Source organism: Haliaeetus leucocephalus, unplaced genomic scaffold (assembly GCF_000737465.1).
Source record: "Haliaeetus leucocephalus isolate CR32 unplaced genomic scaffold, Haliaeetus_leucocephalus-4.0 Scaffold587, whole genome shotgun sequence".
Classification (NCBI taxonomy): domain Eukaryota; kingdom Metazoa; phylum Chordata; class Aves; order Accipitriformes; family Accipitridae; genus Haliaeetus; species Haliaeetus leucocephalus.
Window position 1 is genome coordinate 6,078,017 of NW_010973023.1, and position 12,346 is coordinate 6,090,362.

General features: G+C 40.2%; 2 protein-coding genes across 3 annotated transcripts in view; both read left to right on the forward strand.

Moving 5' to 3' along the window:
* Positions 1–3: 3 nt before the first annotated feature.
* On the forward strand, positions 4–6,286 carry BLOC1S4 (biogenesis of lysosomal organelles complex-1, subunit 4, cappuccino). Its single transcript, XM_010577953.1, has 5 exons — positions 4–216; positions 596–667; positions 1,689–1,790; positions 2,555–2,689; positions 6,033–6,286. Exons 1-5 carry the CDS (start codon positions 4–6, stop codon positions 6,129–6,131), a joined length of 621 nt encoding a protein of 206 aa, XP_010576255.1. The 3' UTR covers positions 6,132–6,286.
* Positions 6,287–6,635: 349 nt separating this feature from the next.
* The window catches only part of GLIPR2 (GLI pathogenesis-related 2), a 39,890-nt gene continuing 34,179 nt past the window's right edge, over positions 6,636–12,346 (forward strand). For both annotated transcript variants that reach the window (XR_775051.1, XM_010577952.1), the window contains exons 1-3: positions 6,636–6,978; positions 8,086–8,203; positions 9,392–9,601. The gene's annotated coding sequence lies outside the window, so the exon portion shown is untranslated. The remainder of the gene's footprint in view (positions 6,979–8,085; positions 8,204–9,391; positions 9,602–12,346) is intronic.

Sequence of the window (12,346 nt, forward strand, 5' to 3'; positions counted from 1 at the left end):
AGCATGGCGGCCGCCGCGGCAGCGGGCCGAGGGGCCGGGGCCGACTTGGCGGACGCCTGCCCCGGCGCGGACAGCGGGAACGTCTCCCAGAGCCACAGCAGCGCTTCCGGCCTCGGGGAACCGGAGGATGAGGACGCTTCGGAGGCGTCGCTCAGCGCCACCGCCGCCGCCTATTCCGCCTACCTGCTCGCCGACCGCAGCCTCTTCAGCGAGCAGGTGAGGGGGGCTGCGGCCCCTCGGCGGAGCGGGCGGTCCCCGTCCCGTCCCGTCCCTGCGGCCGGGCCTGCCGAGCGCCCCGGGGAGCGGGAGGGAACGGCGGGCCCTTCCCGGCTGTCCGGCGGACGGAGCGAGGCGTCGCCGGCCGTGCCGGGTTCGGGCCGTCCCGCTGCGCCGGTTACACGGCCTGAGGGGGGAGTTTCGTGCCGGAGGAGGCGCTGCCGGTGTGTCGAGTCCTTGAGTTTATCGTGGCCGGCAGATGGGAAAGCTGCTGCGAAGCTGGCGTTAGTCTGGCTGAGGTCTGCTCGGAGGGTTTGTTTGGGAGAGTCTGCGGGTTCCTCGTGTTTTCACGTGCCCTTAAAGGATTTCTGTTTTGCAGATAGAAAGCCTAGACAAGAGTCTAGAAGATTTGCTGACCAGAGTGGATGAATTTGTGGGAATGCTGGACATGGTGTGTATAACCTGCACGTAGTTGTGGTTTTGAAGTCAGAATACAGTCTAATGTGTGCTTGTGTTTTTAAATGAGACGGAGATAGGAAGCAGCCTTTGGTCTACGCAGGTTCCAGTATGGAAACGCGTTTGATAATTAGATAACTCGTGGTCAAAAACTACCGAACTTTCACGTCGGAGCAAAATATGCCTATATAGCTATTTAACTGCATAGTTACATAATTGTATTTATATATTTGCCTGTGTACATACGTGGAATCCCATTTTGACTGGTGCAATGACAGCTGTTCAAAAGAAGAGTGTGGTATTCTGTCGCTTCTTTAAAATACGTAAAGACGTCCTCTGTGGTTTCTGTAATCAAAGTATCTAATCGGATTTGCCAAACCTCCAAAGCTAGATTTGTCTTTAGGGGACCCTTTCTTACCCTTTCTTACCCTTTCATCAGAAAGGCAGCTTTGTTTTCACTTTCACATGGGGGGGAGATGGGGGAACTGAATGGAAAGTTTCTATAAGCTGACTCTGGTATACAGTCTGTCTTTTAAAGCATAGCACATGTGGTTCTCCTGGACTACTCTACGGGGAACTTTACTATATTGCTTTTTTTTTTTTAATACCAATAAAACAAGATTTTGTGGCCTGACTTTTTCAGCAAAGGTGGGGAAACGTAGAGATAGTAGAATTGAAGTAAAAATTTTAGTTTACTATGTTTGATTCTTTAGTATGTCTTGGGAAATGTACTATCTCTTCGTTCTGATAAGGCTGTAGCAGCCTATTTTTAATATAACCATAAAGGTAAATATCTGCATATGCAAAATAAATTTTCTTCAAAGGCACTTACTAAACCGTACAAAGAAGCTAGCTTATTAGTTTTAATCTAGTATTTTTATTCTAATATTAATCCGATATTTTTAAACTATGACTTTTAATCTGTTAACTGGAGCAAGTTCTAGTTTCCAGAGTGAAATCTACTAAACGTTTTTATTCATTGATTTTTTTTTTATTATTTTTTTGAATCATCTTAGATTCGAAGTGATTCCTCTCAAGTTGTCAACGAAAGCATACCTCAGATTTACACAAAAGCTACGGAAATGAGACAGATATACAGGAAGATTGACAAACTAGAGGTATGTATTTGATATCTTCTAGATGTATTCCATTTTTTAGCAGGGAGGAAGAATCAATGATATGCTATAATCGTGTGTGTGCATGCATGCATGTGGAGTGGGCTCAGATCTGTTTTGCTCTCCATGTCCAATCTGGGTTCAATATTTCAGGGTTAATAAAGAGAGCACAATTTATTAAGAATTTCTGGAGACTGTGGGCGTTGTAAAACAAAATGCCTTTTTTAAAAAAAAATGCTTTTTTTGTTGTTGTTTGTTTCCTGCTTGAAGCAAGGCAGACATCTTTTTTCAGAAGGCAGTAGTACCACTTCTTCCTTTTTGGGTTTAGTTTGGGGGTTTTGGGTTTTGGGTTTTTTTTAATAATGTCTTGCAAAGTTATTGTCTTGGGAGCTGTTCAGAGACTAGTAGAATGAGAGACCTATTGATCCCTGGTAAAGCTTCAAATCTGTGATTCAGATCCTTGGTCCCACTTTTAGTAGAAAGGCAGATAGAAGTCTAGATTCTAAGAGGTCTAAATTAGTTATTTGAAAGGCAAGTAGGAAAAGGAGAACTGATTGTTTTATTAGATTTAAGCTGTTCTTGCAGCCTCTTAAGTATTTCAAGTAATTTTTAGGAATAAAATGGACTTGTAGGTGGAAGGGAAATAGAGCATGGAGTTTTTGACTCCTCATTTAAGCAATGGAACTTTCTCCACTGTTGTGCAATACATAATCCTGGTTTAATTTGTAAGTGAAAAAGTTGGATTTCTTTTGGTTTTTTCACACTAGGCTTTTGTGAAGATGATTGGAAATAGCGTAGCTGGACTGGAAGAACGCGTCATAAAGGCAGAAACAGACCTTGGAGCTTTTCCGAGCACATTCAAGAAAATCTTGCACACAATCAGCATGCCATCCTTCCTTAATGTAAGTAAACTTTTGTTACCATATGACCAGCTTAGTTGCTCTGCTTACCGGAGTAGATGATTAAAATAATAGTTTGTTACACATATATCTGAATTCCACTGTAAAGCTTTTATGTACTTTATTAGGATTTTTGCAAAGTTCTTAGACTTAATACAAAAAATCCCAAACTTAAAAATCACAAATTCTTACAAGGATTTGTGTAACTTTCCAAAACAAGGCTGAATACACAAAGAAGGGAGCGTGAAGGGCATAAACAAGCATATAATGCACAAGTCTTTATACTGAAGTACCCCAGTCTCTGATAATATGTGAAGCAAGTAGTAGGAGCCTGTACAGAAAACACTGTTAAAGGATCATACTGCATTGATAATATCACTGCAGAAATGTTACCAAAAAAGGAAATGAAAGCTATGCAGCACAATATTTTTAAAATAAAGTTCTATTTATACTCAATCCACACAGTTCAGTAATCATGTAAGTACCTTGTTACACTTTCTAAGGATGGGGTTTTCTCTGTTTTTCCTTGTTACTACATGTGGGCTGTTTCTCTACAGAAGACTTGAAGTGCTCTCTCTGGTATGTTTCAAAGAGATGCCTTAACCTAACCTTAAACTGGCACTATGCCCTAGTTTTAAAATAACCTTTCTGGTTTAAAAAAAAAAAAAAAAAAAGAAAAAAAGTCTTCTGAACACCTGATGCTTCTTGGCATCACCTGCCAGTACACCATTTATAAATACTCCTCCTTGCATCTTGTCAGCTCCCAGATTCTTTTCTGTGTCTTTTCCTATATTCATCCTGTACTAACTCAGGTTTCTGTGTCGTAATACTGGTGAGAGTGCTGAAATAAACTAAGTTTGCAGGGGAGGAGGAGAAGATCGTTGTGGGGTTTTGAGGAACTTGTGTTCCTACATATTGCAAGCCTGTGTGGCTTGTTAAGACAGTTCAGGAAAGCTGTTCTTCACTGCTATTTTCTGTGCAATCTTTAAGTTAATTAACTTCTCATTCCTTCATTTTCTTTGGTGTTTAAGTTTAGAGTGATGTCATTTTTTTCTTTTAAAAAAATAACACAAAGCTGCTATTTATGAGCCAATTACAAAAAGAAACAAGTGCAGCAGTTGCCTTGAATAATATTCAACAGTATTTTCCATCTTGTTGCTAAAAACAGTTGTTAACCATGGAATTATAATCTTCAATTAGAAAGTTTGAAAGTTCTAAGCAAGTGCTTTTTTAGTGTTGCATGGGAACACTGTCAGCTTAGCAGTTTTTCCACAATTAATAAGGTGGAAAGTGTCTTCGAAAGTGTCAGCAAGCTGAACCTGTCATGCCCAGTGGTTTCTTGGTTTGAGTATGGATAGCATTAAAATCAACACTTGGAACTTCCTGGCATTAATTGATTAACTAAAAGGCAGGTCACTGTTGCACAGTGGTACTGAGTATTGCATGGTAAAGTATCTATTTTCACTAGTAAACACAAGCATGTCTTAATGAAAATGCCTAACACTTAACTAGCTCACTCAAAATACAAACGCTTTGGAAAAGAAGGCTGTACTCTGTCATGATTTTCATTGCAGCTGTAGTTCACATTTTCCTGCTACAATTTTAACCTAGTCAAGTCCCCTGACTCTCTTCCCATTTAAATGTAGCTATTTCTTTACACAAAGGATATATTTTGTATTTCTCAAGCTGTGTATTTGTAATCTCACTTTCAGATTTTGCCCCAAGTTCTTCCCTTGTGAATACCAGGCAGTGTAAAGTACAGTACTGTAAGACCTCTAATATCACTAAGGATGTAGACTCTCTCAAAAGGTAAAAATGTCTGCTAAGCAGCTGCAAAACTAATCATAAATGTGTACTTAGGCAACTGTGGGTACTGTGCCTGCCCAGGAAATTTCCTCACTGGATTGAAATTATCCTCTTCTTGCGCATATGCAAATATAGCGCCTCTTAAATTGGTGTCATGAGTTGCAGAATGCTTGTGACCTTAGTTTCCCTTGCTTGCAAGGTGTTTTCTCATAGGGCAGTACAGGATAGGAAATAAATTTTAAAGACAGAACTTTGATTTCAAAGATTGTTTTTACATTTGGCAAAATTTCTGATACATTGATAATATCCACTATTTATAGATCTGATCTTTGTTTATATTTTTTTATTTCCTTACAACTTGAATGACAAAACAAACTTACTTCGGGGAAATTAATGGTCCTGTAACGTTAAAGGCAAATGTAATTTAAAAGACATAAATCAGCAATTTTTTATATAATGGCAGAATATGTACTTGTTTCATATGGAGAGCAAGTATATAGCTCAACTGAATGTTGGAAAAATTCCACTTAGCTCTTTTGTAGGTATGCTTAATTATATCCTCATTTTGGTGCTGTAAAAGCATTCCAAACTCCAAGTATATTAATGATACTTGGTATGCTTTGAACTTTATTATCAGTGAAGACTCTAATTTTCTCATCCCAGACAGGCAAAAAAGTGCCTGAAGAACTCTGCAGACAAACTGATTAAGAGCTCTGCAAAATGGTTCATCAAAATCTTTTCATGAGTCCAAAAGAATTTTTAATGAATGAAGTCTTGATTTCAAGCCTTCTATTTAAGACCGTATGTTGAAAACATGCACTGGGTCTGGTTGCAGTGCAGTGTTATTTACGTGCAGGAAGGCTGACACAATAGTCGGTAGTGGTCCTTGCTGTTGTCTCTTTAAATGGGCTGTTTGGTATAACAAAACAATGTGCAGGTAATATTTAAAAGAAACATGTGCACTTTTCCTGAAAAACAGTGTGACAGCTCTTTTCCAGTCCACTACCATATTATTTCTGATGGTATGTCATAGTACATATGTTCTAATATGTACTTGATAAAGAAGCTCAGCGGGAGCAGCAACCTTCTTGGAAGAAACATTTGCTAGGTGTGTTTCCATATGAAGACTTTTTTAACTAAGTAAATGAGCACACAGGCTAGGGTTAACTCCAAGGAAGCAGCTGAGGAGAACTCAAAGGCCGGAGCAGGAAAGGTAAAGGTATATGGCTTTGGAAGGATGAAGGTTACAATGATTATACCATCAGCTGGAAAAGATTGCCCATTTGGCTTCTGCAAAGCTGGCATATCGTACACCCTCTGGGACTGAGTCTGTTCAGGTGAAAGAATGGCAAAAGTCAAAGGCTGCTTTTCTTCACTAACATTAAGAATATGCCAGACCTATCTGACCTATGGTTAAAAATTCGCCGGACTAAGGAGACATGCCTTTAAAACTTTTCTTGTTTTGCATTTTAGGTCTGTAGGCTTTGTTTTAAAACTTGCTTTTCTAAGAAGGTAAAAAATAAACTTATCTAATTTGCAGAAACCGTCGTCTTCACGACAACAACAGACCCTCTATGAACCTCCAGTCCTCTTCAAGACTGAAGACTATTTTCCGTGTCTTAACGAAGCACCTTATTGATGATTTTTGCTTTGGGATTGATATGAATCAGCCAGAGTAGAGACTGCCAAGTGAACAAAAGAAATGCTAACCTCAAAAGAGCTGCATTTCTGAGCATTGTTGATGGCATATTGCCATTCTGATTCTCATTGTCTTCCTTCAGGCAGTATTTTCAGGTAATCTTTGTTTGTGTACATTATTTCAAAAATCTTCCTAAAACACAGTATAAATTTTCAGATTATATTTGGGAAAGAACTTAAGAATCCTTCTGTATTAAATTTTTTTTTTTAAATAGGGACATAATAGGAAACATACTTTTATATATAAATCTTCTAACACATAAATTTCTGTGCTGTTACAAGTGTAAATACCTATACCACAAGGATGTCTTTTTGGTTGTGGGTTTTTTTTTTTCCTTCCTTCTAATGTACTGATTGAGGTGAAAAGAAAAACTATGCATAAAACCATCTACTTCAAGTTTTGGAACCTGGTCCCTGCAGTTCGGACAGAGCAATGTGCCGTGTTGGGATGTACAACTTGCAAGGGGAGAACTTGAAAGATCGGCGAGGAGTCAAGGACATGGCTTGATGCACGTGATCTAGTCCCAGTTCACAAAGCCAACATCCTGCCCCCACTGATGATCATCAGGTCACAGTGACCTCAGCTGCTAATTATTGCAGTATTGCATTGTTTGATGTGTAACCAGGTGGGCTTGATGTATATATAACCTGCTGTCAAAAAGGAAAAGTATCCAAGTTGAGGCAGGGATGTCCCTGGACTGAGTCTCTGTCAGGTGCCTGACCACACTGTCAGGTTTTCCCTCGCAACCCTCCATGTGGTTACTGGGGCTTCCTGCGCTGATTGCAGTGTGAGTATATTACCAATAAACTAATAGCTCTCTAACCCCTGTTGTGGTCTTGCATTTCTCCTGACGGTATCGAACTGCACCACTGTTTCTGAGAACCTTTTTGCATACAGCCTCGTATAATACCTAGTGGGTGTTAATCATAAATTGTTGTATTCCTCTGAACAACAATTTTACCACTGCTGTTTTACTGCCAATATAGCTCACTACAAATACCTGAAATTCAAATTTCAGAGGAATAAGGTATGCATTAGGGAAACAACATGTCTGCTGATTTTGTGTTGCAAGCACAGAAAAAGGTACGCAGTTGTAGAGCAAGGATTAGATATATATTAATAGATAAAAGCTTTGAAAACCACATGGCTTTGTCTCCCAACAGCAGCAGGGACCAGGTTCTAAACAGTATCTGAAGCAACAGTTAGTAAAAATTAAAGATTGTGAAGTCAAAATTGGTAGGCTCCAAAAGCAGTTCTGTGACATGAAGCAAAGATTTTAGTTATCCTAGCAGAGATAATGCTAAAAGTTTTTATATTCTTGTAGTTAGGTACATTTTAGGCAAGTGTCTAGTTGAAGCTAATGCTGTGGCTTACTAAACCATACCTGTTTACTGTAAGATGTATGTGTGTGTATATATAGATATATATATATACACACAACAAAAGCTTCATTCACAAGATATGCAAGATGGACTGAATGTTAGAGGTCCACATTTTTTGTAGGTCTTGGGCAAAAATCAATGTGCTCTGTCTTACCTAAGTATTTGGTTATGTGATAAACCATGCCTGAAGTAGGCACATAAAGATTCATACTTGTATTTAATTATTTTTGGACCTACACATCTTGTTCCACTCTTGAGCAATGATAACTGCAGGTGCTATAAAGCCTAAAGAAATTGTAGAAAGATGCACGTTACTGATGTGAAAAGAAACAGATTTGCTGATTTATCTGACCAAATAATAAATTATTTAAAGATGCACTGGATTACATTGACATTATCAAAACCCATAGTAGTTCATTACTTCTGCTGAAAACAACCTTCAAGGTTAAGTAGTTTTACCTGCAATACTAAGAAATCAGTAGCAAGCTTAATTTAGATTCTGTCCTGCACAGGAACTGTTTCCAAATACTAACATCTTGAGCTCTAGAGTGATCCTGAGTGAAACACCTTCCAGAATGAGAAAGATAGCTTGTATCTACATCTATGATGAGAACTTTACATTTGAAAATGGTAAATATTTTAAAGTTCCCATAAAAAAAAAAAAAAGAAGTGATGACACTTTCAAACTTCTTCAGTTTTTGTAGAAAAAAATTCTAGTCTTAGGCCAGCTACCAAGAAAACCCCATATGCCCAGACAGAAGCCCTACCCTGAAAAGGCAAAATCCCCATCAGATTTAGCTATGGTCAAAAAGGGCCATAATGGAGGTTGGTAATCTCTCTAGCCACTGCAGCTAAATCCATCAGGAATGAGGAGTCTTCAACTGTTGGGATTCACAGCCTTGTAGGGGCTAGGTTACTGCTGCAGGCCGTGCTGCAACAGCAGAGTAGAGGCTTTGTCCATTCCACTGCTTTTGTTGATTCTGCTTTAAACCGATGGGTGGTAGTACAGCCTAAAGGTGGTAGTACAGACTCCAGCTGATCTTAGAGATTTAGGGAATTTTCTTTACCTTCTTGCTTGAGGTTATCTACTCACAAACTTAATGCTGGTAATTTTTATGATTTTGTAAAACAGTATAAGTAGTATTCAAATTATGTGTGATGATCAATGTCTTAAAAGTGCTAAGTAACAAGCAAAGAAGAAAAAAGGGAAATGAAAGGTACTGCTCATGGGCAGTGCTGAATAATGCTGGTGAGACAGAATGCAGTCACGTGTAGATGTGTAGTCTGAAATAGAAAAATTGAAATATTGCCTTTAGAATTATATCAGACAAAAGGATAAGATAGGAAAACCAAAGTATCCTGTCTAAAATCCACATGAAAGACTCAAAATGTTTAATTTTTGTCAACTTTAATATTGGCTGTACATTATTTGATGTACTATTAGTTTAAGTAATAGAAAAAAGACTTTAAAATTACATAAATAGTCATAAATATGATGTTTTCAGTCACATGTGCTATCTATACAGGATCTTGAATAGTTTTTAAAAAAAAAAGGTGTATTGAAAATACAGGTATGTAAATGAGCTGACAGAGCTAAGAAAGTGAACTGAATGTTAGCAAGGATTCCATTAGAAGGTTCTGAGTGAAAAGACAAAGGGACAGAATTGATGGGGAAAAAAACCCCAAACACTTGCTGAGCATCCGAAGACAAGTTTCCAATTTGATTTATCATCTCCCACTGTTCAGAAACTGTAGTTTTCTTGAGAATAGCTTGATGCCTACATTATTTAAAAATAAATTGCCATCTGTTTCTTACAGGTGACACTGTCAGGATTTTCTTCATGAGCAAGTGGTCTAGAAAACAACCTTTAAAAAAGAAAAAGCAATAGCTGAAATTCCCGCAATCCTAGGACTTTAAAACTGAGAGCTGGCACTAAGTATGATAGGAGCATCTGAAATGTTTCTCTGAATATCAGTCAATGTAAAAGGTTTGCAGAGAGCTGCAAACTGCCAGAAAAGCTGGTTCAGGTTGGTTCATACAAAAAAAAGAAAAAAGGGAACGGTAAGAGTCTCATGCAGGAATGGAAGAGGTGGAAAATAGCATAGCCAGGAGATAAGCCAGGGCAAATGCTAGGGTGTAAACTTGTGGTGACAGAGCTTTCAGCAACATGAACAGATAAGGGCAAGATCCCTGAACTGGGAGGTATGAAAGAAGATCCACAACAGACCTGACATACATGTGCAATTTTATTATTTCTTCACAGTTTAGGAGCTTTTTAATTTTTTTGCCTCAGGGTGCACTACTCCCAAGAACACAGTTTTAGCAGGGGCTTTAACTGTACTAGAAGAACTGTGAAAGGACAGTCTGGACCATGTCACCGTTACTGCCTCTTTCAAGAAAGCAGTAGGACTTACAGATAGAATTAGCCAGACCATTAGTCTGCTTTGGCTAAAAATCAGTCCAGCTCCATCATCGATGTCCTGGCACAGGGGTGAGGGGTGACACCCCGCTACTCCCAGCCGTCCCCCTGAGAAGGCAAGCAAAGCCGTCTGCTGGTGGGACTCACTTTCCCTGGCAGTACCACTGGGGAGGTGTGCAGCCCGGGAGATGCCTGCTATGGAATTAGCATCTGTTTTCCTCATCCTTCTTTGATTAGCCCTTCCCTCTACAGAGGTGGCTTTGCAATTTGATTGGAAGCATAGAGGGAAAGAAGAACAAAAAAACTAGGCATTGGGAGTAGCCTCGTATTCACTGCAGAGGTGTCTGTGTGCTGTATGTCCTGCTCAGATGCCTACTTCCAGCAACGTTTTAGCAACTCCAATACCAACTGCTAGTGATAAGCAGTGCCCTCGTTCTTGGTGTTAGTGGTTGCTGGGATTTTTTTTGAAAGTGTGCCTGTTGCATCTAAAATCCAGTGTATTGGAAGACTGCTAAGGGAAAAAGTATTTATTGAGGGGAAAAATACTAAACAATATAATTGAACAAAAATCGTGTTTTCTTTCTGGATTTATTAGCTTGACTTTTCCTGGATTTAATTGTGGTTCTGTAGTCAAAGGAAGGAAAACACAAAGCAGTAATGCCAGAGAAATCTTGCCTAAGGAAAATCAACTATGATGTTGTTAGCTAACAAGGTAGATGAGCAGTGCCATTGCAAATTCATTGCATGTACCAGTGAGATAAGTCAAGACTCTGCCAGGTGAGTTGGATGAAATTATACGGACACAGAATCAACAGTAGAAAGAGATGAGCAAAAGCAGGGCTAGATGATACTCCACTGCCCATCTCAGTTAGCATTCCGGCACTCATTAGTTTGCACTATGGAACTGTCTCTGGGTGTGAAATGGATTATTTTTGGATTGAATATAGCCAGAGATATGCTACAGCTGCTGTTGGGTATTCATTCCATGCTGCTGGCCTTGAGCTAGTCTTAGGTCAAGATGAAAGTCAGTGAAACGTTTAGCTTTAACATCAGGTTTCTCCATACAAATCTGCCTCCGCTGTGCTGAACTACTTGCTAGGACAGGCATAGCCCCGGGGTGGTAAACAGCACTCTTTAGGAGTACAAAGTCTGAACCAAAGCTGTGTGATGAATGCAGATGTGATGGTGCTGGAGTTTATATTTGAGGACTTGAATGGGTCACTAATACGGAAATGAAAATCATGCAGGGGAATTGTGAAGAGAAGAGTCTGATGAAAAGGTCAGATTGGAAAGCTGCTGGAGAGGAGATGATGGAGGAGTGACATGGAGGAACAGATATAGACCTTCTAACTGAATTGAGACGTAATAAGGAAGCGTACAGGAGATGGAAGCAGGGGCAGGTGACCCAGCGGGACGATAGAGCTGCTGTTTGGTCTTGCAGGGACAGGGTTAGGAAAGCCAAGGCCAACCTGGACTTGAATCTGGTGAGGGACGTGAAGGGCAACAGGAAAGGCTTCTACTAGTACGTAAACAGCACAAGGAAGACCAGGGAAAACGTGGCCCACTGCTGAATGCAGCGGGGGCCTGGTGATGCAGGACGCAGAAAAGGCCGAGGTAGGTGATGCCTTCTGTGCCTCAGTCTTCACTGGGAAGTCTTTACTGGGCAGTCTTTACTGGGCTTGCCAGTACAAGAAACATACAGACGTACTGGAGTGAGTCCAGTGGAGGGTCACAAAGACTGAACATCTCCTGTGAGGAGAGGCTGAGAGACCTGGGACTGTTCCGCCTGGAGAATAGAAAGCTCAGGGGGGGATCTCATCAGCATGTATAAATACCTGAAGGGAGGGAGTGAAAGAGAGGGAGACAAGACACACACTTCTCAGTAGTGCCTGCTGGTAGGACAAGAGGCAATGTGCACAAAAATAAAAACTCCTTGCCAAAGCACCTTCTCTGTTGCATCCCACATCCATTTTTTTTAACCTTGTTCCCACAAGCTTCTTTTAATGTACTCTCATTCCTGTATTGGAGGACACAGTCAACAGTGATGAGCCACCTGTGTTGCTCATCATCTTGTAGTAATGTCTGTAATTTCCTTTTCCATGATCTCTTCCCGTGGCTGAAGAATCATAGGATCATAGAATGGTTTGGGTTGGAAGGGACCTTAAAGATCATCTAGTTCCAATGCCCCTGCCAGGGGCAGTGACTTTCCTCTAGATCGGGTTGCTCAAAGCCCTGTTCTTTGTATGAAGCTTCCATGCCCTTGTTGCCTTTCTAGGATCTTTTTCCACTTCTGCTGTATCCTTTTTAAGATCAGGAAACCAGGACTACCCATGTAATTCAAGGCACAAGCAAA

Coding starts and splice junctions, on each gene's coding strand:
- BLOC1S4 (XM_010577953.1), top strand. CDS start 4: ATGGCGGCCGCCGCGGCAGCGGGCCGAGGGGCCGGGGCCGACTTGGCG. Junction 1,791..2,554: donor GGAAGATTGACAAACTAGAG/GTATGTATTTGA, acceptor TTTTCACACTAG/GCTTTTGTGAAGATGATTGG. Junction 2,690..6,032: donor GCATGCCATCCTTCCTTAAT/GTAAGTAAACTT, acceptor TCTAATTTGCAG/AAACCGTCGTCTTCACGACA.